General features: G+C 41.5%; 2 protein-coding genes, 1 long non-coding RNA gene and 1 other non-coding gene across 16 annotated transcripts in view; 1 reads left to right on the plus strand and 3 right to left on the minus strand.

Annotated features, from left to right (window-relative positions):
- The window catches only part of ZNF143 (zinc finger protein 143), a 56,372-nt gene extending 47,891 nt beyond the window's left edge, over window positions 1–8,481 (minus strand). For 2 of the 9 annotated variants that reach the window (XM_084854428.1, XM_084854437.1), the window contains exon 1: window positions 8,325–8,453. In XM_084854428.1, coding sequence (XP_084710554.1) covers window positions 8,325–8,367 — 43 coding nt within the window. In that variant the 5' untranslated portion in view covers window positions 8,368–8,453. Of the gene's footprint in view, window positions 1–7,629; window positions 7,992–8,324 lie in introns of those variants that run through there. The other 7 variants (XM_084854368.1, XM_084854386.1, XM_084854394.1 and 4 more) reach the window with 6 other exon arrangements.
- A 138-nt stretch (window positions 8,482–8,619) lies between these two features.
- Window positions 8,620–24,210, plus strand: part of LOC146357711 (uncharacterized) — a 51,232-nt gene continuing 35,641 nt past the window's right edge. For 2 of the 3 annotated variants that reach the window (XR_014790781.1, XR_014790779.1), the window contains exons 1-2: window positions 8,645–9,033; window positions 14,469–14,536. This is a non-coding gene — a long non-coding RNA (uncharacterized LOC146357711). Of the gene's footprint in view, window positions 9,034–14,468; window positions 14,537–24,210 lie in introns of all 3 variants that reach the window. The other variant, XR_014790780.1, reaches the window with a different exon arrangement.
- Window positions 12,809–24,210, minus strand: part of IPO7 (importin 7) — a 56,160-nt gene continuing 44,758 nt past the window's right edge. For 2 of the 3 annotated variants that reach the window (XM_084854449.1, XM_084854469.1), the window contains exons 17-24: window positions 21,057–21,348; window positions 20,802–20,899; window positions 18,772–18,867; window positions 17,345–17,565; window positions 16,867–17,072; window positions 15,942–16,148; window positions 15,380–15,496; window positions 12,809–14,854 (exon numbers count right to left, since the gene is read on the minus strand). In XM_084854449.1, the coding sequence (XP_084710575.1) occupies window positions 14,757–14,854; window positions 15,380–15,496; window positions 15,942–16,148; window positions 16,867–17,072; window positions 17,345–17,565; window positions 18,772–18,867; window positions 20,802–20,899; window positions 21,057–21,348 (1,335 nt within the window). In that variant the 3' untranslated portion in view covers window positions 12,809–14,756. The remainder of the gene's footprint in view (window positions 14,855–15,379; window positions 15,497–15,941; window positions 16,149–16,866; window positions 17,073–17,344; window positions 17,566–18,771; window positions 18,868–20,801; window positions 20,900–21,056; window positions 21,349–24,210) is intronic. The other variant, XM_084854459.1, reaches the window with a different exon arrangement.
- On the minus strand, window positions 19,995–20,175 carry LOC146357713 (small nucleolar RNA SNORA23). Its single transcript, XR_014787057.1, has one exon. It is a non-coding gene; the product is annotated as a small nucleolar RNA SNORA23 (small nucleolar RNA).

Below are 24,210 nucleotides of genomic sequence, written 5' to 3' on the forward strand. Positions count from 1 at the left end.
CCAAATTCAAAGTGCTGGGTTTGACTTTCAAGTCCCTTCACAACTTGGGACAGTATGTGAAGAATCACCTCTTCTCACATGTATATACCCAGACACTGTGACAATTATTGAAGGCCCTTCCTTTCTTGGGTGCCCTGCCCCAGGTGTGGTGCAACAGATGGCTATGAATGAAAAGACCTTTTCAGAAGTGGCACCCTGGCTATGGAACACCTTCCCCATGGAGCTCACCTGGCATATGCTTTAAAGTCCTTTTGGTGTCAGGGGAAGATCTGGAGTTTTTAAAATGCTGCATTACATTTTAGCGTATTACTTTTTATTGTTGTTGATTTTAATGCTGCATTGCACTATACTGTAATACACTTTTTACTGTTGTTGTTAGCTAGTTTGTTTTTATTCTGAAAGCTGCCCCAAGACCTTTTTGTTACAGAGTACTTGATTAATATCGAAAATAAACAAGGGCACAATCATACCAGGATAGGTGGCTGTCTCCGAACTCGGAGGTGACCGCCTATCCAATGCAGGGCAGGAGAAGCGTGGAGGAGATTGTCCCCTCTGTGCTTCAGCCACCCTGCATTCACTGCTAGACAGCTGATTTTGGCTGTCTAGCCATGGGAAGGCAGAGTGGGGGGGCAGACACCAGCCAATGCATAGGAAACGTCGGAACGGCACTTGTGCCCTCCCTGCCCTGGCACACCCCCAGGAACACCCCATTTTCGCTGCTCCACATTCCTCTTCCGAGTGTGGCGCATGGAGCCGTTCCGCACTGCCTACATGGCAGCGCAGGAGGAGGTGGAGGTCAGTTCTCAGGGAACCAACCACAGAGCATGGGCTCCAAGGTCAGTTCCCAGAAACCGACCTATCCTATGGCCATCTAGCCGCTGACTAGTGGCCATAGGATTGCACCCTAAATACGTTTTATATATTACCTAAAAATGAATTAGCACTTTGGAAACATGAGATGAGAAATAAATATTAGCTGTTTGGTTAACAAGTACAAGCATAAATATATTAGAATGGCATACAACCCAGAGTACTAAGCAGGCATGAAATCAGAGTGCACGATCATTCAGGTGGGCTCAGTACATTATCCTGATGAGAAACAGAATGGCATGCTCTGGGTGGAATCCAATGGGGCACTTATGTCCCTGCAGATTCCCTTGTGCCCTGCAGATTCTGTGGTGCGAGTGGTGGGTCTGGCTTGCGCGAATGGGACTCATGGATTGCGCAACAGAGATTTAGTGCTTCCCAGACGAAGCCATGAAGCGAGTGGAAACACTCATTTCTCAATTGTGACAGGTCAGTGGTGCTCCCTTATGCAAGCTTCATCGACCTGCCCCATTCCAGAAATGAGCATTTTCGCTCTTTTCCGGTTGCCCCAGAAGCACTAAATCTTTGCTTGCAGACAGGAATTGGTGGGGCCTAAGAGAATCGGCAGAGGCATAAGAGTCCCACTGGATTCTGCCCATGGGTTGGACCCTCACAGCTGTGTGACTTCCCAGGACCTCTGAAGCTCAATCAACTGGAACTTACTTCCAAGTGGATATGTATGTATAGGATTGGACTTCTAAGCTTGGGACTAAGTTCCATTGCATTCAATGGAGCTTACTCCCAGGTAAGTGGGTACAGGATTGCAGCCTGGTTGCCTTTTTTCTAAAGGCTCAAATCCTTTATTTTTCTTCATAAATTGAATTTCATCTAACAAAAAAGGAAGGTAGGTCTGGACAGACCCCTTCATGGATCACTGCCTTGTGGTGGCGAAGGGGCTTGTGTAACTCAGTGAAGCCATAAGCTATGCCATGCAGGGCCACCCAAGACGGACAGGTCATGGCAGAGAGTTCTGACAAAATGTGGTCCACTCCAGAAGGAAATGGCAACCCACTCCAGTATTCTTGCCAAGAAAACCCCATGGAACGTATCACAAGGCTAAAAGAGATGACGCCGGAAGATGAGCCCCTCAGGTCGGAAACTGTCCAATATACTACTGGGGAAGAGCAGAGGGTATTTCCAAGTAGCGCCAGAAAGAGTGAAGCGGCTGGGCCAAAGCCAAAAGGACACTCAGCTGTGGATGTGTCTGGTGGTGAAAAGAAAATCCAATGCTGTAAAGAACAATATTGTGTAGGAACCTGGAATGTAAGGTCAGTGAATCAAGGTAAGCTGGACATGGTCAGACATGAGATGGCAAAATTGAACATCGACATCTTGGGAATCAGCGAACTAAAATGGACAGGCACGGGCAAATTTAATTCAGGTGACCATCATATCTACTACTGTGGGCAAGAATCCCTCAGAAGAAATGGAGTAGCACTCATAGTCAATAAAAGGGTGGGAAAAGCAGTACTGCGGTACAATCTCAAAAACGAGAGAATGATCTCGATACGAATCCAAGGCAAACCATTCAACATCACAGTAATTCAAGTCTATGCCCCAACCACTGAGGCCAAAGAAGCTGAGGTTGATCGGTTCTATGAAGACCTACAACACCTTCTAGAACTAACACCAAAAAAAGATGTCCTCTTCATCATAGGGGATTGGAATGCTAAAGTAGGAAGTCCAGAAATCACCGGGATAACAGGCCTTGGGGTACACAGTGAAGCAGGACAAAGGCTAATAGAGTTTTGCCAAGAGAACACGCTGATCATGGCAAGCACGCTTTTCCAACAGCACAAGAGACGACTCTACACATGGACATTACCAGATGGTCAATATCGAAATCAGATTAATTATGTCCTTTGCAGCCAAAGATGGAGAAGCTCTATACAGTCAGTAAAAACAAGACCTGGAGCTGACTGTGGCTCAGATCATGAGCTGCTTCTTGCAACATTTCGGCTTAAATTGAAGAACGTAGGGAAAACCACTAAACCATTCAGGTATGACCTAAATCTTATCCCTGATGAATATACAGTGGAGGTGAGGAACAGATTTAAGGGATTAGACCTGATAGACAGAGTGCCTGAGGAACTATGGATGGAGGTCCATAACATTGTTCAGGAGGCAGCAACTCAATCCATCCCAAAGAGAAAGAAATGCAAGAAAGCAAAGTGGCTGTCTGATGAGGCTTTACAAGTAGCTGAGGAAAGAAGGGAAGCGAAAACCAAGGGAAAACGGGGAAGATATATCCAACTGAATGCAGAATTCCAGAGAATAGCAAGGAGAGACAAGAAGGCCTTTTTAAATGAACAATGCAAAGAAATCGAGGAAAACAACAGAATGGGAAAGACTAAAGATCTCTTCAAGAAAATGGGAGATCTCAAGGGAACGTTTTGTGCAAAGACAGGCATGATAAAGGACAAAGAAGGCAGGGACATAACACAAGCAGATGAGATTAAGAAGAGGTGGAAAGAATACACAGAAGAACTATACAGGAAAGATCTGAATGTCCCCGATAGCCATGATAGTGCGGTCACTGAACTTGAGCCAGACATCCTCGAGAGTGAAGTCAAGTGGGCCTTAGGAAGCATGACTAACAACAAAGCTAGCGGAGAAGACAGTCTTCCAGCTGAGCTATTTAAGATCCTAAAAGATGATGCTGTTAAAGTGCTGCACTCAATATGCCAACACATTTGGAACACTCAACAGTGGCCACAAGACTGGAAAAGGTCAGTTTACATTCCAATTCCAAAGAAGGGCAACGCCAAAGAGTGTTCAAACTACCGTACAATTGTGCTCATTTCACATGTCAGCAAGGTTATGCTCAAAATCCTACAAGCTAGGCTTCAGCACTATGTGAACCGAGAACTACCGGAAGTACAAGCTGGGTTCCAAAGAGGCAGAGGAACTACAGATCAAATCGCCAACATTCGCTGGATCATGGAGAAAGCAAGAGAATTCCAGAAAAACGTCTATTTCTGCTTCGTTGACTACGCTAAAGCCTTTGATTGTGTGGATCACAACAAACTCTGGCAAATTCTGAAAGAGATGGGAGTACCAGACCACCTTACCTGTTTCCTGAGAAACCTGTACGAGGGTCGAGAAGCAACAGTAAGAACCAGACATGGTACAACCGAGTGGTTCAAAATTGGGAAAGGAGTACGACAAGGCTGCATATTGTCGCCCTGCTTATTTAACTGATATGCAGAGTACATCATGAGAAACGCCGGGTTGGATGAATCACAGGTCGGAATTAAGACTGCCGGGAGAATTATCAACAACCTCAGATACGCAGACGATACCACCCTAATGGCAGAAAGCGAAGAGGATCTCAAGAGCCTCTTGTTGAGGGTGAAAGTGGGTTTGAAACTCAACATTAAAAAAACTAAGATCATGGCATCTGGCCCCATCACTTCCTGGCATATAGAAGGGGAAGAAATGGAAGCAGTGACAGATTTTATTTTCTTGAGCTCCAAGATCACCGCAGATGGTGACTGTAGCCATGAAATTAAAAGACGCTTGCTCCTTGGGAGGAAAGCTATGGCAAACCTAGACAGCATAGTCAGAAGCAGAGACATCACCTTGCTGACAAGGGTCCATCTAATCAAAGCTATGGTTTTCCCAGTAGTAATGTACGGCTGTGAGAGCTGGACTATTAGGAAGGCTGAGCGCCAAAGAATTGCTGCTTTTGAACTGTGGTGCTGGAGAAGACTCTTACGAATCCTCTGGACTGCAAGGAGGTCAAATCAGTCCATCCTAAAGGAAATCAACCCTGACTGCTCATTGGAAGGACAGATACTGAAGCTGAAGCTCAAATATTTTGGCCACCTAATGTGAAGAGAATACTCACTGGAAAAGACCCTGATGCTAGGAAAGATTGAAGGCAAAAGGAGAAGGGGATGGCAGAGGATGAGATGGCTAGATAGCATCACCAATGCAATGAATATGAACCTGAGCACACTCCGGGAGAGAGCGGAGGACAGGGGGGCCTGGCGTGCTGTAGTCCATGGGGTCACGAAGAGTCAGACACGACTTAATGACTGAACAACAACAACGTCTGGACAGAATCTATGCAATTTAGATGATAAAACACTGCTGCTGGAGCACTCAGAAAACAAACAAAAAAACTTATTCAAAACCTAGTTTAATGATGATGCAAAAACCAGAGCACCAATGGGAATATTTGCATATGAATAGAAGGTATGCTTCAGGTCTGTTAGAGATCATAACTGAATTTGTAATCTCCATCAAGTCTTGAGGGCAGATAAATATTACTAAGCCACTATTCCTTTTGTGAACAGGGCAATGCTAAGAATGAATAATTCTTTCACCTTCAGAAGAGGAACTCCCAAGCAAATGCAAGGTATATTCCAAGGGTAACACCAGATGCCTGTACCAACACTCTTAGGCACTAAATCTCATAACGGCAGAATAAAAACTTCTTGCTATCAATTTAAAGAGATTCGCAGTACAGTTCCAAAAGGGTATTAAATTTCTTTTAACAAGAGGAATATTGTATTCTTACTGTAGCTGATAAGTTTAGACTTTTTTTTTCAACATGGCAGCTTTTTCTTAAATTAATAACTAAAGCATAGTGGCTTGCAGGGATTTCTGGGCTCATATCTCACATTCTACGCTAGCTCTATCTCTTTGGGTCAAACTAAATGGAATGGTAACAACTGCCTGTAAACCCAGATCTGACCCAATCATGTAGAAATGGCGGGATCATATTTTAACAGAAAAATGGGATGGTGACTGGCCTGTTAGCTCTTTTTGCCCAACCAAGGTCACTTCTGATATTAGAGCTCAGTTGAGAAAACAGCTTCAGAAGAGAAGCTGCAGGCAATGAAAGGGTTCTGCACTCCACACTCACATGCCCTTTTTGCTGTTAAAATCAGAAACCTTCTCAACCTTCATGGTTGGGGTACTTCAAATACAGTTTTGTCTTTGATCTCAGGAATGTATCACTTTTATCAATACTAATCATGGGAAAGTTTCTTACTATTAGAGAACACTTTTTAATTATTTAGAAAGCAATGGTATGCCCCCTAGACAGCATCTGGGGGACACAGGATTTTCCAGTTTCCTGTCTCTGAGGTCAGAGACAGGGCTCTGAGCCAGGAAACCATGCTGCCCACCTCCTCCCTCACAGCCAACACAGACAGAACCTTGCTGGCTGCTGCTAGGAGCTTGCAAATGCGAGCGGGGGTGGGGGGATGAAAGGGGGAGTCCTCAGGGGCAGGGAGGGGAGGAGACTGGGGATGTGGAGAACTGAGGTATCCCCAGCCCTCCTCAGTTGGGTCCTCTCCCCCTCCCCCAATCTGCTGCTAGACATTTCGCCTATCTAGCTAAAATGCAGAGCACCACATGCCTCCCACTCTGCATTTGGATACTCATGAACCTCAGAGTTCAGAGGCTTCCGAGTACCCAGGGTGGATCAGATTGAATTGCGCCCTTGGAGACTTTACTGATAGTTGACTAAGCATCCCTCTAATCAGTAAGACTAAAATACCTGTACAACCAACCCATGAATTATTTTAAAATCACTTTGTCATATGGTCAATATGAGTAAAGTATCACTGAAATTATTTTTAGGGAACAAAAGAACAGATTGCTCAAGTAGTTTCTCCAAGTGAACAGCAATCTAAAAAGGCAGGATCAGAGCCTATATAATGAATACATACTTAACAGGAAGAGATAATGGGATGGATCCAGAGTTCACGTGAGTGGAATTTCACTCAAGGGATACTCCTCCTCCAGGAGGAAGCAGACTTTCATTGACTTCAGCCAATGTCCAATGGTCATGGATCATGGGAGCTGTAGTCCGAACTTGCTTTTTCCCCTTTGGTTTTAAATTTTAATGTTTCTCGGGGGAAATGGTATTTGACTGTATCATCGTCTTTTTAAAATCAGCCTCGTCTGGTATTTTATGACAACACCCATAGGACACAATGGCCGAGTTCGCACAATCATTGTAGACTAAAGAGGCCACGGTGTCTTGCTTAAGCCATGGTGTGTATCAGGCACAATCTGAATAATCCCCCATCCAAGCACAGCCTGTTGTGTCATCCGAAGCCAGATGGCATGGCCTGTTGGAGGGGGAAACAACCCTTATGCACTGTTGCTGGGTTATTTGAGGGCTGTTATCCCCTCCAACAACCGCGACAGGACAGGTGATTATGCAAATCACATCTGGCATACACAACAGTTTAAACAAGCCAGCGTGGTTTGTTTAGCCTATGAGGATTGTGCGAACCAGGTCAATAAAACAAGGGAGTTCCATGAGCTTATAAATCCAAAGAAATAATGAAATTACTGAGCACCTACAGCTGCAATCCCATGCAATTACTTGGGACTTACTTTTCAGTAAACGTACGTATGATTGGACTGTACACCACTGCTGGATGGTGGCCATACAGTACAAACATACAAGATAGCAAGAAAATCCTCAGTCCTCAAAACGTAACAATTTTATCCACAGCAACTGAACATGGATGACAAAATACAATAGATTGCAGGTGCCATGTCAGAAGAGGCATTCCCTCTTCTCTTATACCCAAGGGAATGCCTCTTTCAAGATGGTGCCTGTGGGGATACTGGTATGCATTGCATGAAAGAAATGAACTGACTTCTTCAAATGACTGCCCTTACATCTGCATTCGTTTATTAATCGACTAAAATTAATATGATTTAGTCATCTAACATTTTAATTGGTTGGCAGATGATTAAATGATCACCAACCGCAACCATATGCACACTTACTCGGGAATTCTATGGGTTATCTCCCCGCTCCACCTCCCAGAATGTGTGCAGTCTTGTCATAAACTCCTTCACTGCCTTTCCGAGCGGGTGAGCTGCGTGTGTAAATCCACCATGAGAATAGGGCCCATGTGGAGTTTTGTGATGACGGACTCCTCTGCTCGGTGCTGGTGTCGGAGCGGGGGCAGGGGGAGAAGAGAAATATCACGGGCGGAGGCATTGATACGCGTCTTCTGTATCACAGCTGGCTAGAGCAAATCGAGCCTCATCCAGTGACGCAGCCACTAAAAGGAAAACTCCCCAAGCCCACACCCTTGAAAATCGGCGATGTGCCTCGGTCCGTCCGGCCTATACCTCGAACTATAAGTTTATAATTTTATGTGATAATTGCCACTCCCGAGAGACGAATGCACCGCAAGAGAAAAGAGCGGGAACGACTGAGGCCTAGAAGGCGGGAAGATGGAGGAAAGGGGAGGGGGGAGAACGCACGGGCAGGGCGGTGGCGGCGACGCCCCGGCTTTATTATTAATGTGAGCCACGATACTAGCGCGGCTCCTTCCTTTTCCCTCACTTTCCCCTCCATTCAACACCGCCACAGAGGGACTAGGCCAGGCCGAGCCCAAGAGTGAGGCGTCCCAGCCGGAGATGGCGGCGGTTAGAATAAGGCACACTGGGTAAAAACACATTTATATACGAACCTCGCCGAGAAATTTTCCAACAATTCCTCCGTCCGACCACCATGCACCAGGACAGGAAACGGCCGTCTCAGCGCCCGCCCGCCTACCTCAGTACCTCCCAGAGCCGAGCGGGCGGGCCCCGCAACCAGCACCTGCATAAGTTCCCATTGGACAGTCTGCGACTCAAAATACCGCCCACTCCTATCACTGGATTGCTGAGACCCAGATCCCACTATCTATTGGCTGTTGTCCGAAGGGCCCGCCTCCACACTACATCGATTCTGGTCTATGCTGGGTTCGGGGCCTCTGCAGACGCCATTTTGTATCACGTCGGATGAGGCGCTTGTACGTCAGTGAAGGAAAACGGGATAGACGCCATTTTCCTTCTTTTTCCGCGAGGAGAGAAGATGTGGATCTGGAAGAGACATCGTCTTGTCGTCGGAACTCGCTTGGTGGTTGTGGTTTTAAAGAGAAGCCCCACGGCGAGGCAGATTTTCTAGCTGGAAGGCGAGCGGGGGAAAATAACCGCCGCGGGGTATTGCTGTGTTTAGGTCGGACTGAAGCTTTCACTTACTTGGAAAAAAGGGGGGCTTTCTCTGGCACCGCAGTGAAAGGAAATGCCCTTCCCACGGGAGATTATTTTAATCGTGGTTCAGCTATTTAAGACCAAGGTGCCCTTTGCTCTTCCCCCGCCAAGTATGCTTAAGATTGATGTCACATATGTTAATAGGTGGGTTGACGTTGGTTGGTTCTGTATTCTGAAACCGTGTTTGTAGTCCAATCTTATGTATGATTACTCAGAAGTATATTATATTCAATGGGATTATTCCCTGGTAAGTGTACATCGGATTGGCACCCTTCATCTTCAAACTGGTAGACGATCTCTCGCGTTATACAGGCGAAGTAGTAGAGCAGCTGGGTCGTGGGATCAGTTGGAAACTATTCGTGTTGGCGAGTTGGCTGTTTCAGTAAGGACTCCCCGAGTGCACGCACCATGATTTCTAGTCCTGGATAACTATGTAAAAAAACACCAAAACACGATTTCTAGGGCCTTCTGCCCAAGCGTATCTAAGAAAAGTGCAAGCTGATATTTCGTGTTTTTCATTTACTACTACTATATCCTCTTTTCCTCCAAGGAGCTCAAGGGAGCTAACACGGTTCTTGGCACCACCACCCTCAAAACTAGCCTATAAGGTAGCTCAGGCTAAGAAATACTGATAAGCCCAAGATCACCAAGTGAGCTTCATGGTTGATTGGGATTTGAATCTTGGTCATCATCCTAATCTGACATTCTGCAAACAGCAAGGAGCTCCTGTCGCTATTGTATTTGGTCCTATTCCTTACTTGAACATAAAATTATGTTATTCAAAGCATCTTTTTGTTGCCCATTTGACCATGATCAATTAGTTCCCTGAACATCCTTGTACTCTCTTATGTGCCTATATTGCCCTTATTTTCTGGTGCAAAATTTCTTGAAGGGGTTTATATACCACATCCTTCAATAACTTTCCCAGGGTGGCTTGCAAAAGAACACTGCCATTCTATTTTTAAATGTGTACAGACATAAACTAGCTAAATTTATTCTTCCTTGGTTGCCTCCTCACAAAATGTAAGCAGTTTCTCTTTATTCTTCTGTAATTACACAGATAGTCAATAGTTCTGAATGTTTGAACTGCAGCTATTCTATAAGCACAATCAAATCCATTGTGAGATACTTTATTAAACTTTAAAAACAAAAGGAAACTGCTATGGTTATCTTAACACTGTTTCAGAAGCCACTACAGTCTATTGCAGAGTATACAAATATAGTATACCTACACTGCCTTAAGTAATGGAGAAAAGAAGCATGAGGCAGTGATGCCCAATAGTGCAATAGGTTACAGGAACAGAAGAGTATCTGTATTTTCATCTATGAAATGGCTTGTCCTTTTCATTTAAGAGCTACTTAAGACATCCATATTTTTTGTTACCATGAGCATCAATAAACTAGAGCTCAATAGTTTTTACTACATCATGCAGAGAGCTTCTTCATCTACTGCCATCATAGCATGTCTTCCTAATGTTAGCTCAGCAATGTTTGGCAACTGAAACCAAGAGGATAGAGCCTGCCACACAAGTTCTTAAGGGCATATGAAAGATATAGTTCTGAAATTCCTCCAAAGTATATTCTTGACATGCAAATGATTCTCCAGCTTTGAATAACCACTTTACATTCTAGTAAGCAGTGCTGCATGAATGTAAGAGCCTCTTACAGCCACGATACCAGTCTTATTATTTCAAAAGTTACTTTGTGTGCCAAGTGGCCTAGGGTTATTTCCTGAATGAAATATGTAGCTCCTAAAGGTATGATCATGAGTGTAAGTATGAGGCAGACAAAAGTGGTGACAATGCTATCACTGCTAATTCTTTCTTAAAAGGGTCATGATGGATGCTGCATTCCTATTAAGTGGGGCCTTCAACATGTTGCACTGTTTAATAGCCCTGTTCAGGGTACCTGCCTGTCAGCCATGCCCTTTTACAGGATAATTCCATTTCTCCTTCCTTTTTTTAATTTTCGTTTCTCCCCCAAACAGCCACCATTCTGACATCACGGAGTATACCCAGTCCTCATTGGGCTGTTTTTTGAGGGGGTCCCCTAAATTTGTGGAGTTCCCTCAAGCCTGCTTCTACCTCCCCCCTCTTGTGTGTAGATGGTAGCACTGTGGCTACATAAGGACTGAAGCTCATTGGTATATTAATAGGAGTACTCGCCACCAGGCCTGTACCTAGCCTGAAAGTTCTGTGGGAGCCACCAAAAAAGCAGAGGGGGAATTCACCTGGTTTGTGGGACTTTAAAACCAAAATTTTAAGCTGTTTTTTATTATTTGTTTGTAAAAAAAAAAAAAATACATAGGGGTGCAGAGAAAATTCCTAGCTACAGGCCTACTCACCATCCGTTCTCCTTTGGGAATGTGCTTGATTTTTTAGGCTTTTTATGAAATTTTTAAAACATTAAAACACCGTTAAATTTTATAAAACCTACACAAAGGTAAACATTCTTTAAGTTTTGATTATCCACATCTAATTAAACAACTGAGTACAAAATCCTGTTAAATTACAGCCCCAAAACATTTTGAATGCACTATAGGGGTAACTTCATTGGTGCAGGTTGGCAGAAGACACTTGTTTTTGAAAATAGTGGTCATTCTTGAGGAAATAGTGCATTATTTTGTTATTTAGTGCAGGAGCATGTATTATAATAGTTGTGGGAGAAACATCCTCTACTTTTTTCCTTTTCCTCCCTCTCAGGACTTGTTCTCACTTCATGGATTAAGGTGGTAAATCTGCTTCTGGAATGCATTGGTTCAAATTTCACATATGTACATAGATGCACACCTGTCTATGAGAACCAGGCCTCATCTTTCTTAGTCTTTGCTACAAAAGGGCATTCAAAAAGAAACAAAACTATCTTCAGACAGGAGCTCATAGGACTGTGAAGGCCACCAGTTGTGTTGTATATATGAAATACAACTTACATCAGTGAGATTCCTTGAAAGTGGTGCTATAACACCTAGGCCTTCTACTGCCAGCCAGAAAGTGCTTAAGGTTAGAATTATAGCTCAGCACAATTGCCACAAACTATGTTAGGTTAATGTGCTAGGCAGATGCCAGCAGAAATGAATAAGTTATCAGTTTTATATTTAAGTATGAAAGCAAATAATTATTTGAACAAAAACTAGCTGAAATTGATTGAAGCATGCTGGTTCAGCGAATTTACATTTTAGTTAAGTGAAACAGTTTTGATGTAGACTTTGAGCTCCCAATACTGTCATTCAGTTTTGTAATGTAAGCTACACCAAACACAATTTGTAGTCAGATAAGATTTCCCTAATATAAGTTGGTGCTTATAGTGTTAGCTTATAGGATTTGGGGGGCTCAAGTTGAAGGAGGAAGAGACTTTCATAGAGCAACCCACGCTGCTGAGTCTGCTCTGAATACTAGTATTGTGACTGAAATATCTAAATAACAGAGCATCTGTAAATCTAGCAGCATGTACATGATGCAAAAAAAGAAAATCCACAGTACATGTAATAAAAAACTCAAAAGCGAACAGCAACAAACTCTTCAAGACAGGTTCAGGAACCCAACTTTATTGAGCTAGTCTGCCCAGAACCTGAATTGAAAAGAGGACGAATGGAAGATGTTCCTCTTAGCAGCTATCTACAGTGTTACTACATAAGCCTGCCTCTAATCAAATCTATATATGGGTGAAGACTGGAGTAAAGAACAAAAGCTTTCGTATAAAGGGACAGCCCTTGGTCTAGTTTGAAACAAATGAGAGGTAGGTATTCTATCAAGAACTTTACATTCCAAGCACACCCAACACCCCAAAATGGATATATATATATAAAACACGCATCACACAAATTAATTTTCCGAAGACTGCATTTTTGAATATCATAATATATATGTTCATTTCAGTTTCATTTTTATAGATATAAATTCAGTTCATTTTTCAACCTGCCTTTAAAGTTTTGGAGGCTTACATTTAAATTAAGGTAGCTTGCTCAGTATCAGTTGTAACAGCAGATGACATTGAATATAAAAACCGCCAGGAGAAAGAAATATTTTACTTAAATAAAAGATTTGACACCAGTGATCTCAAGGCAAGATCAAAATATTCAGCATGTAAGATTCTGTATGTATATATTTTGTAGATAGGGCACTAAGCCAGCCCAGTCACATCATTTTGATGTTGGCTTCTTCATAGAGTCATTTTAATAGTGGTCCCAGGAGGGAGGAGTTTGTTGCCTTTCTAGTTAAAATGCTAGCTACTATACCACCTGGAGGCAAGGATATAATAAAGGAGAAAGAATGGTTGCTTCAAACATTGGACTTGTTAACTGTTCAGGCGATTTTATCTGAACTTAATAAGACAAGATACGGACATGCCTTTTGCCTGTGTACATAGCCCCTTCATGCAAGCCACAATTATGTCAGAAGTCTCTAACCATAGATTCTTGTTTCACAAGAAACACAAAACTTTGGTTAACAGCTTTGGAACAAGCCAGGATATGAAAACACAAACTTGGTTTATAATTTTGGCTTGTTCCGAAGCTGGTAACCAAAGTTTCCCAGCTCACACAAAACAGGAATCTATGCTTAGAGACTTCCTGGTTTAACTGTGGCTTGTGCAAAGTAGCTACATACATGGGCAAAAAACTCATTTATAGCTCAGTTTAAGAAGCCAAAATGATCATCCAAACCAGGGCACTGCTCTAGCTGGATCAAGCAAATGAAAAAATGTCTCTTGGGACACCAAAAAGTATGGGGGAGGGGAGAGAAGAGAGGTGATGGAGATGTTAAAACTTCTACCCAGGTGCTGGAAAACGAGTAACAGGATGAGAATAATCATATTCCCATATATGGGAATAAAACTTCAATCAAATCCAACCCAAGTTAGCCAAATTATTTTTAATAGATTGCCTATATAGATGTTTCATCATCACACTTCAAAATACACTCCTGTAAAAGCAGAACTTCATGTCAGATTTCACATGGTGCTGAGAAGTTTTAACTCCCATCTCAGCATTTAAACATGAAGGTTTCTGTATCCAAATTTCCACTTGTACATTGACAGCTTTAAGAAAAAACAAAGGACACAGAGGGTGTTGCCATTTTTTTTTCTTTTTTTAGCAGCAATGAAATACCACTAAACCCCTTTTTACATAACCAAATTCAAGTCACAACCAGTGGTGACTGCACCACAAAGTCACCAGGTACAAAACTGCTAGTTTTAAATTAATAACTTGAAATTTTCCCCAGAACATCCCTTTTTTATAAACAAACATTTTGCTATTTTTGTACATAGGCTAGCAGGCTTGTTTCAATATGAAAGTGCTAAATCATTTACAGATTTAATCAGTTATGTAGTGCTACAATAAGTGTCCGATATTCTACATATGAACAATCTTGATAAATGGAAATGATGAAGTGTTAAGTAAGGCTATCCAATTACCTTTATGTACATTAAAAGAATAGATACCCAGCAGGGAGAAGGGAAAGGGAAGAAGATTGGGCAAATACTCAGTCCCACAGATGTAAAAATTAAATTGGCCTTTCAGCTTGTGTACTGTAAATGAGACCTTTCCAACAGTCCTGCAGCCAATGCCTTTTTCTTCACAGAAAGGAAGCTGCCTTCATGACATCCCCTCTTGATTTCTGATTTCCACAGCGTGTCATTTGAAGCTCAAGTAGGTTCTTCCTATCTTCATAAAACCTTCTTTCCAGTATTAGGTTGCATGATCAAGTCCCACTTCCTGGGTTGGCTTTTTTCTTTTTATTAAAATGTTCAATCTACCAATTCATTTAGAGTGAGCTGTAGATTACATGAACCAGTTCTGGAACCACTATATTGGGAGGAACACAAGCTCTTCACTACAACCACACAGTAGGAGGAAAAGTAGTGATAATTCAATTCATTCCTGGGGCTGGACCACCAAAATTGAATGAACTTGGCACAACTGGAGCATTGAATTTGTATCCACCATGCTTTTCAATCATTTTGGATTCTGAAAGGGAGGGGAAAATCAAATTATCGGAATGTCACAATCCTTGTTTGTCAAGGTTGTATCAAGTTCTTCATGTTCACCCTTAATTCATGCTACAAAAGAGGCAGGGTTTTTTTTTACTGTATTTTTAAAAATGCTTCAAGAGACTCAAAATCACATCTTTTACAAACTCATACTTTATTTTTGTAAGAGTGTAAAATATTACAAAATGTGAATGGTGAAAATTAAGTCTATTGTATCCTATGCAAGGCCTATCTCTACCAGGATCAAAGAGTTCAATCTAATAACATTAAGTAATACTGATGCAGTTAAAGGTATCAACTAGTTTTAATAGTTGATACCTTTCCTTTTCTAAAACGCTCTTATCCAAGTATTAACTATACTTGACTTTGCTTAGCTTCCAAGATTAGATGAGATGGAGCACTTTCACACTGGAGGGTGTGGCCACAGGCCTGTTATTAAAATGATGACACAGCCACACTTAATAGTAATCAGTGATATAAAACCTAGTAGAAACATGCATACCATGGGCTGCTCTCCGTTGATCTGCTAAAGTTGCTATGTCCTGTAACTGTTTTCTTTGATCTTCATTAAGACCACGTGTCAATGCTTGGTACCACACGGGGTTACGATTTTGAATTGCTATGGAACAAAGAGACAAAAATGTTGGAAAACTCTGGGCAGATTGCAGATAATCACTGTTCGCTACTTTTTTTTAGAAGCCCCCTTAGTTACTCTATTCTAACTAGCAGCATTAGATCAAGACTATGCAGAATTCGTAGATATTTAATAACTTGGCTTCACAGGGAGTTTTTTTCAAGCTGGTTTTGAGTTCTTGCAGTTGAGTACAGATACATTTTAAACAATATAGAGACATACACAAAGAGGCAATGGTTGTTGAAGGGTCAGAAATCAAAAGGTTTTCAGAGGTTGGAAGGCTGGCATTTCTTTCTATACCTCTAATCCACCCTGCCATTTTCCTAAAAGTTCTTCAATGTGAGACATTTTTATTGACCCGCTTTTCAACACAGATGCATCTACAAAGAAAAAAATACAGATTTGCTGTGCAAATTACAGCTGCTCTTACTCTGAAAAATTGCTTTAAATATCTGGTATTCATCAACAGGGTTATCTTCATCATCAATAATCGTTGAATATCCCTCCAGGGCTGTCTCTTCAGCATCATCTTCTTCCCAGTCCTCATCATCTCCATCTTCTCCAGCCTGCTTGGCCAAAATCTCTAAATACTCTTGTCCATCTTCATCAATATCATCTTCATCACTCCCAAGCTCCTCTGCAAGAAGATGAAGAATGGCTCAAAGCTAGTAAAGGCTGTGTTCTTTTCTCCATTTGTCATAATATGTGTACTCCATATCAACTCCCCAGTTTTTGTCCCAGTGCTGGACTCGAGTTTTTAAAAATCTGACAAAATTCTATGCCCTTAGAAAGCCCTAGATATAAATTTAGTCAATTTGCACTATGCAGCTTGCAAATGAGAAACCCAGCAGGAAGACATAGGATGAATGAAGTAGAGAATGATGTACAGCGATAAAGCAACCCCATGAAGTCTGTTTAGCTTTGTTTTTAAAAAGTAAAATCAGGAAAAGGTTGAATAACAAGGAAAAAAAATAAAGACACTAGGCGCAAACAACGAAGTTGCTCATCTCATAAGAAATACTCAAGAAAACAGGGAGATGAGGTAGAAGAGAACACAGAACGAGCAAACACAATAAATAGCCATATATACTGACTGGGTTCACATCATCAAAACAAACTACAGTGGCTTATTATGGTGCCTGGTTAACGCCCATTTAAACAAACCACTGTGGCTTATATGACTGTGCGAACTGGGCCACTGTGTGATAATAAGGAAGAGGACGGGCTGAGATCCATAAACATTTGAATCTTATTTAGACAACTGAAAATATAGCAAGTCCAAAGACAGATATACCAGGACTAAAAATTCACTGAAAAACTACCAACAGCTGCCTGAAAGATCATCAGTGCTTTACCTGCTTCCTCATCTTCTTCTGCATCATCATCATCATCACTATCATTTTCATGTTCAGCATGGCAAGCGTATGCTCTTTTCAAGCCATTAAATAAAAGGATGAAAGCTGGCAGGATTTGGCCTGAAACCTGATTTAAAACCTGCGGTATTTGCTCCAGATCAATGAGAGCACACAAGCCTAGCACACACATTTTTCTGTCATGAAGTCTGAAATGTGAAAGGAAATTTCGTATTACATTCTTTTCAACTTTAGGAACAAAGGAGCCCAACAGACCCAATTCGGAGAAGTGCAGTGGCAAGAAAGTCTACATACACAGCAGAGCTTCTTTTCACCTTTCCCAAACAAATATAGCCCACACTGACTGGAGAAGCTAGATGGAAAAGGTGAATGAGACACCCATTGAGTACACACAATTCCTTGTCTCTGCATTAAAGGGTTCAGTGGATCAGGGCCATGATCTTGAAGACACCAAGCTTACCCCAAAAAACAGTCTACATCATTAAGCCACTGTGTAATGAAGTGATTTGTAACAGGTTCCACATTATTGGGGAAGCGAAGATTTTCCAGGGTGTTCAGAAGTAGATGAGGGTTGTAATATAGAGCAGCTATGGCAACCTGGAGGCACATTGTTCGCAATTCGCTTGTTTTAACTTCTCTAGTCAATCGTTCTAAAGCAGCTTCCACGAATAAAGGTATACACTGAAGGGATGGGGAAAAAAAAATCTTAGTTAAATGTTACAATATAACATTCCAATATTTAAAAACAACACATATATAGTAACATGCTGTTGTTGCTGTTATTGTTGCTGGTTTTATTGTCAGCTTTTATTGTTGCTTTTATTGCTATTTTATTGTGCTTATCTTTTTATTGCTTTTAATATTTTAACTGTTTTTATGTATTTTATTGCAGTGAGCTGCCTTGGGAGGGCTTCTGCCCTGAAAGGCAGCCAAGAAATTTTCAAAAATAAAAAAATAAAGTAACAATATCCAGTAATAACTGGCTATTAACCATTCTCACCTTGCAATCAACCCAAGGACCAGATGCATAACTTTTCAACTAGCCCCCAACTGAATGCCCTCCAGATGTGTTGGGCTATAACTCCCATCACCCCCAGGGAGAAGGGGGGCTGATGGGAATTGTAGTCCAACACATTTGGGGAGTGCTGGGTTGGGGAAGGCTGGTTTAAACTCTCCAACATAACAGGAAAAAAGGCCACAGCTCATCCCACCCACTCTTTTTCCACTCCCTTCATCTGTTCCCTCCCCTCCCCTGCCGTGGCAAGCAGGTATCCATATGTGTTGCATAGCATGTGGGAAGAACAGCAGGATGAGAGAGAGATCTGTGGCTTCCTTCCCTCCTGGGCATCAGGCTATACACCTGGTATTTGTATTGCAAGGTGGCAACCCTACTGATATTACAGCTATATCAGTTATACTAGTGAGCAGTAAATAAGTGCAGCAGATGAAATGTAGATATGGGGTCTGCAAATGGTCGTCTGCAGAGACTACACAACTATGGGAGCACAAGATGTGTAATTTCAAAAATATGGATTTTCAGTTCCTTAAAAAATATACCCCCTTTAACCTCTGTATAAATGTCTCAGCTAGTGTGTTACTTCTAATTAGTTAACAGCATCAGAGGTATCCAGAAGAAATGCTCGGGTGTTTTTTGTTTGTTCATTTCTGATTTATCAATGAAAATTGAAATACTCTTTCCAAATGAGCAAATAGAAAGTAGAAACTTCAGAAAGGCTCTCCTAGTGTTACAGTATTGATAACTTTGTGGGATATACTTGTCTTAAATTACTTTTTGATTACACATGAAAAATGACAGGTGACTGTTCACCTTCAGAAAGTTGTATCTTTCATGCAGTTTTCTTAAGACAGAAAGTCTTTTCTACTTACCTGATCAATGCCGCGACCTTTACACTGTAGAATGATGACCTCTAACAGCTTTGCTGCATGACATTCTGCATCTTCTCCTGCCACACCTGTAAGGACCTAAGAAATATAATGTACTCTGTTAGTTCAGTACTGAATATTTAGTGGTATTTCTAACAGCATTCAAATTGTGAGAGACTCTCAGTCATTTCTCATTTCCATCAGTAGAGAGAGATTGTATTTAGTGTATGTATACTAGATTTAGAATCATTTGAAAAAAAAAAACTACTTGAAATTACTGAATATTATTTCATATCCATAAAACTGAATTCCTGTTTAGGTGAGCCAGTAAAAGGATCTGAATGTGACTTACCATTTTTACAGACATCGGTGTAGTTCAGTTTAATCAGGCCCCCAAAATTAATCACAGGCTACTGTTTCTGTCCATTTCACATACATAATAAATTATCAGTGCAAATAGAAAAATCTGACAATTTCATGGAGCTCAAAGCTACACAAAATATTTATTTATTAACATTTATATACCACCTTATCTGCTAAAAAGCAATCAAGGTGTTGTACAACAATAAAACCCTTAAGACAATAAAAACAAGAACATTAGAAACAGTACAGTATAAACCTCACCCAGTAGAGATAACCTACATAGAGAAGCAGGTTTGTGTAGACAGAGCCACCTTCCAGATCTCACTCAGTCACCACTCAATGGGGCTGTTCACATGACACGACAGCCCACTGTGGGTTATTTAACACACACTGAGGCTGTGGCATGCGCAGGGCAAGTGCAGCTCCCATTCTGAATATGCAACTCCTGCTTGGAAGTTGTCACGTCATGTGAACCCAGTGAGCATGGGTTATGTGAGAGTTAAGCAATTCTCGCATAACCCATAGGCTGTTTTCTACAAGACTCTCATCCTACCAAAATACATAACTGGCACTGTCAGTTTTGATAGTACTGATCACCAAATGAAATGAAAGCCGATATATCCTCCAGAGCTCAGCTTCAATGCTTGCTTTAAAACAGAATATCCATCACATTTTGAACCTAAATTCCAAACAGGATTCCTTGTGTTTTAAAATTTTACTTGCACAAATGTGTTGAATTTGTGTTGAAGCTAAAGTTTATATATATTACACACACACACACACTCACTCCATATAGCTATCAGCAGAAACATGAATATGAACAGGAGTAATTAAATTGCAGTTTAAAAATTTGATTTCACCCCACATGTCTGAGAGTTTGGAGGCTGGCCAGTGGTAAGCTTGTCTTTCAACATCACTAGACCAGTACTATGATCTCAAGTTGATCTTTGGCCACAGGTTGCATGTGAGCAATACAGTCTAAATGCAAAACACAAATAGACCATACTACTAGACACAGATAAGAAACTATGCACACGTGACTGCAGCCATTTTAATCTACCTCGGGAGTGGGGCAGGGAGATACAAATCACATGAGTGGTTACCACACAGAGGATCAAATTCAGGGGTTGGCAAAAAGTGGCCCTCTAGATGTTTTGGCCTACAACTCCCATCCGTCTTAGCTCGCATAGCCAAATGATAAGGGAGGATGCAAGTTGTAGGCTAAAACATCTGGAGGGCCATAAATTGTGCGCCCCTAGTCTTAACTACTTGCCTCCTGTTTCCCCATATACCTGAACAGGCATGGGATGCTATTTGAGGAAGTTGCAGTCTACTGGCTCTACCTGGTTAGATCCATAGCTTTTTAAACAACCACCACATAGCAAATGGACATGCAAGTCTGATCAGTGATTTCATATAGTGTTATAATCTGCTTGTTTTTTTAGTTATAAGGCTTACTTTAAATTTAAAACCTCACAGGTCCCAAGAATGTAGCTTATCTAGACCGCTGTTGCATTGCTAGGCCTTGTAATCTCCTGAATAAGAATATGGGTTACTAGAAAGGCACAAGTTTCCCTTTCCTAAATCTATATGGTATATTTTTGCAGGATTTAGCCAACTTGACAGGAAAGTTAAATAAATGTAACAAAATAAAGTACTGGGGTACTTACCTTTTTGCACATACTGTAGATCATTTCTAGGTATTTTGTATCAGACAGGAGTGTGTCTGTATCAACGGTTACATAATTATGCAACAGCGGCATCATATCTATATTTAAGAAAGAACAGTGAGCAGATGTTATGTATGCTTTCACCTCTCAGTAGTTATGAAAGCCACAAGGGGTTGCGGTATGCATGATTATTTCAACTGTGCAATACAGTCTGCTTGTGTCTGATGCAGCAAGAGTCACAATAAGAAACCTCACCTGTAAAGTAATCAAAGCCATCCTGTTGAAATACTTCAAAGACCAGAGGCAAAAGCTGCCACATCTGTGCTGAGACCTGCTGACAGGTCAGACTGTGAGCCAAGGAGAAGATTTCCTCATAGAATTCTAGAACAGAGCAAGGGGTCACTAAGCTTGGCTTGATCAAATTAGTAGCACCTCGTGCAGATTTATAACATTTGAAAAAAGAGAAAAAAAAACTCTTACCTAAAACATGCTGTTGTAAAACTGTTCCAATTACTTGCAAACAGATACCCTCCAACTGCTGGGTAATCTGAAAGGGAACAGTATAATGAAAGACAAAATATGCTTAAGAACTTGGCTTCAATTCCAGTTTTAAAATGATCTATTTTTAGAAACAAAGGTATATAGAACATGATCCAAAGAGCTCCCTTCATGGAAGTATTTGCATACTTTCAGATATTTTGCTTTTCTGCTTCACTTTGCAGATTTTGTGTCTGAGAGACTGCTTCTGAAGTTGTCCCATGTTTTAGGGACAGCTTGTTAGTTAGCACAAAGAACTGTTTCCAAAAAGAGGACTCAGAAGCTCCACCATGCACACAGAATTCACCACATAGTCCTTAGGATTAGAGCCACAGCTATTTTTCAGAAGCATTACTGAATTTCACTTCTGTCCAATGATTTCATTACGCAAGAACTCACAAACTGCAACTAGCCAACTATAACTGAGAATATATGCTACACCACAGCAAACATCACAGTGCTCCAAAAGCAGCCCAACTGGTGTTCAATTGTCAAAAGAGCTGACCACATCAGATCGTGGGTTGCTCTCAAATCTTTTCAACCTTTAGCTAATTTTTTTCAGATGAGGTGGAGCATGGGGAGGGGCCACAAGGTCAAAATATTATTTCGTTAATTATTGTGGGATAGATTAAGGTTCCCAGACAATGGGGTAAATTAGGGAAGACTGCTAGTTAAAGGGGGTTATAAAAATGGGGGAGGGTGGACTCTGGGTTTCTAACGGGACTCTGTCTTTGCTGCTTTTGTCTAACTTGGGACAGCAAGCCATACGCAAGATTGATTTGTGATATTTATATACCGCTAAATATAATAAAATCTCTAAACAGTTCACATATAAATATTAAAATCACATTGAAAATACAGTATTAAAAACACAACATTAAAAACAATTCCAATTACAATAAAAGCAATACAAGGAGCAATAACATGGAGCAGCATGATTAATTTAATTACAGCCCAAAGAAAGCCTGGTGAACAAGTGTGTTTTCAGGAGGCATTTGAAGGATGCCACATTTTTTGCCTCCTGCACTGGATGAGGAAACATTTTTACAAAGGGTGGGTGCTGCCACCAGGAAGGCCCGCCAACAGGGTATTGCATGACGACATTCCGTTACTTTCAGACAACCAGCAAGGCCTCCTATGATGATCTTAAATGTCACCTGTTTGTATAAGGGAAGGCTATCTGCTAGCAACAAGCCATGGCTTCTTAAGGTGGCTTATTCATGAAAAATAAGCTACCCTGTGGAAACTGCTGGGTTTGCATGTCTTGACAACCCATGTCGTGATCTATGAAGACCTACAAGACCTTCTAGAACTAACACCAAAAAGAGATGTCCTCTTCATCATAGGGGATTGGAATGCTAAAGCAGGAAGTCAAGAAATCACCGGGATAACAGGCAGGCATGGCCTTGGGGTACACAATGAAGCAGGACAAAGGCTAACAGAGTTTTGTCAAGAGAACATGCTGATCATAGCAAACACTCTTTTCCAACAGCATAAGAGGCGACTCTACACATGGACATCACCAGATGGTCAATATCGAAATCAGATTGATTATGTCCTTTGCAGCCAAAGATGGAGAAGCTCTATACAGTCAGTAAAAACAAGACCTGGAGCTGACTGTGGCTCAGATCATGAGCTTCTTGTTGCAACATTTCGGCTTAAATTGAAGAACAATTTAAAACCACTAAACCATTCCGGTATGACCTAAATCATATCCCTTATGAATATACAGTGGAGGTGAGGAATAGATTTAAGGGATTAGACCTGATAGACAGAGTGCCTGAGGAACTATGGACAAAGGTCCGTAACACTGTTCAGGAGGCAGCAACTAAATCCATCCCAAAGAGAAAGAAATGCAAGAAAGCCAAGTGGCTGTCTGATGAGGCTTTACAAGTAGCTGAGGAAAGAAGGGAAGCAAAAAGCAAGGGAGAAAGGGGAAGATATATCCAACTGAATGCAGAGTTCCAGAGAATAGCAAGGAGAGACAAGAAGGCCTTCTTAAATGAACAATGCAAAGAAATCGAGGAAAACAACAGAATGGGAAAGACTACAGATCTCTTCAAGAAAATGGGAGATCTCAAGGGAACGTTTTGTGCAAAGACGGGCATGATCAAGGACAAAGAAGGCAGGGACCTAACAGAAGCAGATGAGATTCAGAAGAGGAAAGATCTGAATGTCCCTGATAGCCATGATAGTGCAGTCACTGAACTTGAGCTGGACATCCTAGAGAGTGAAGTCAAGTGGGCCTTAGGAAGCATTAGTAACAACAAAGCTAGCGGAGATGACAGTATTCCAGCTGAGCTATTTAAAATCCTAAAAGATGATGCTGTTAAAGTGCTGCACTCAATATGACAACAAATGTGGAACACTCTACAGTGGCCACAAAACTGGAAAAGGTCAGTTTACATTCCAATTCCAAAGAAGCGCAATGCCAAACAGTGTTCAAACTACCATACAATTGCGCTCATTTCACATGCCAGCAAGGTGATGCTCAAAATCCTACAAGCTAGGCTTCAGCAGTATGTGAACCGAGAACTAACTGAAGTACAAGCTGGGTTCCGAAGAGGCAGAGGAACTAGAGATCAAATTGCCAACATTCACTGGATCATGGAGAAAGCAAGAGAATTCCAGAAAAACGTCTATTTCTGCTTCATTGACAGTGAAGAGAATCTAAAGAGCCTCTTGTTGAGGGTCAAAGTGGAGAGTGCAAAAGCGGGTTTGAAACTCAACATTAAAAAAACTAAGATCATGGCATCTGGCCCCATCACTTCCTGGCATATAGAAGGGGAACAAATGGAAGCAGTGACAGATTTTATTTTCTTGGGCTCTAAGATCACCGCAGACAGTGACTGTAGCCATGAAATTAAAAGAC

This window comes from Heloderma suspectum, chromosome 1 (genome assembly GCF_057233095.1).
Source record: "Heloderma suspectum isolate Gila_16-S chromosome 1, 16-S_ref, whole genome shotgun sequence".
Classification (NCBI taxonomy): domain Eukaryota; kingdom Metazoa; phylum Chordata; class Lepidosauria; order Squamata; family Helodermatidae; genus Heloderma; species Heloderma suspectum.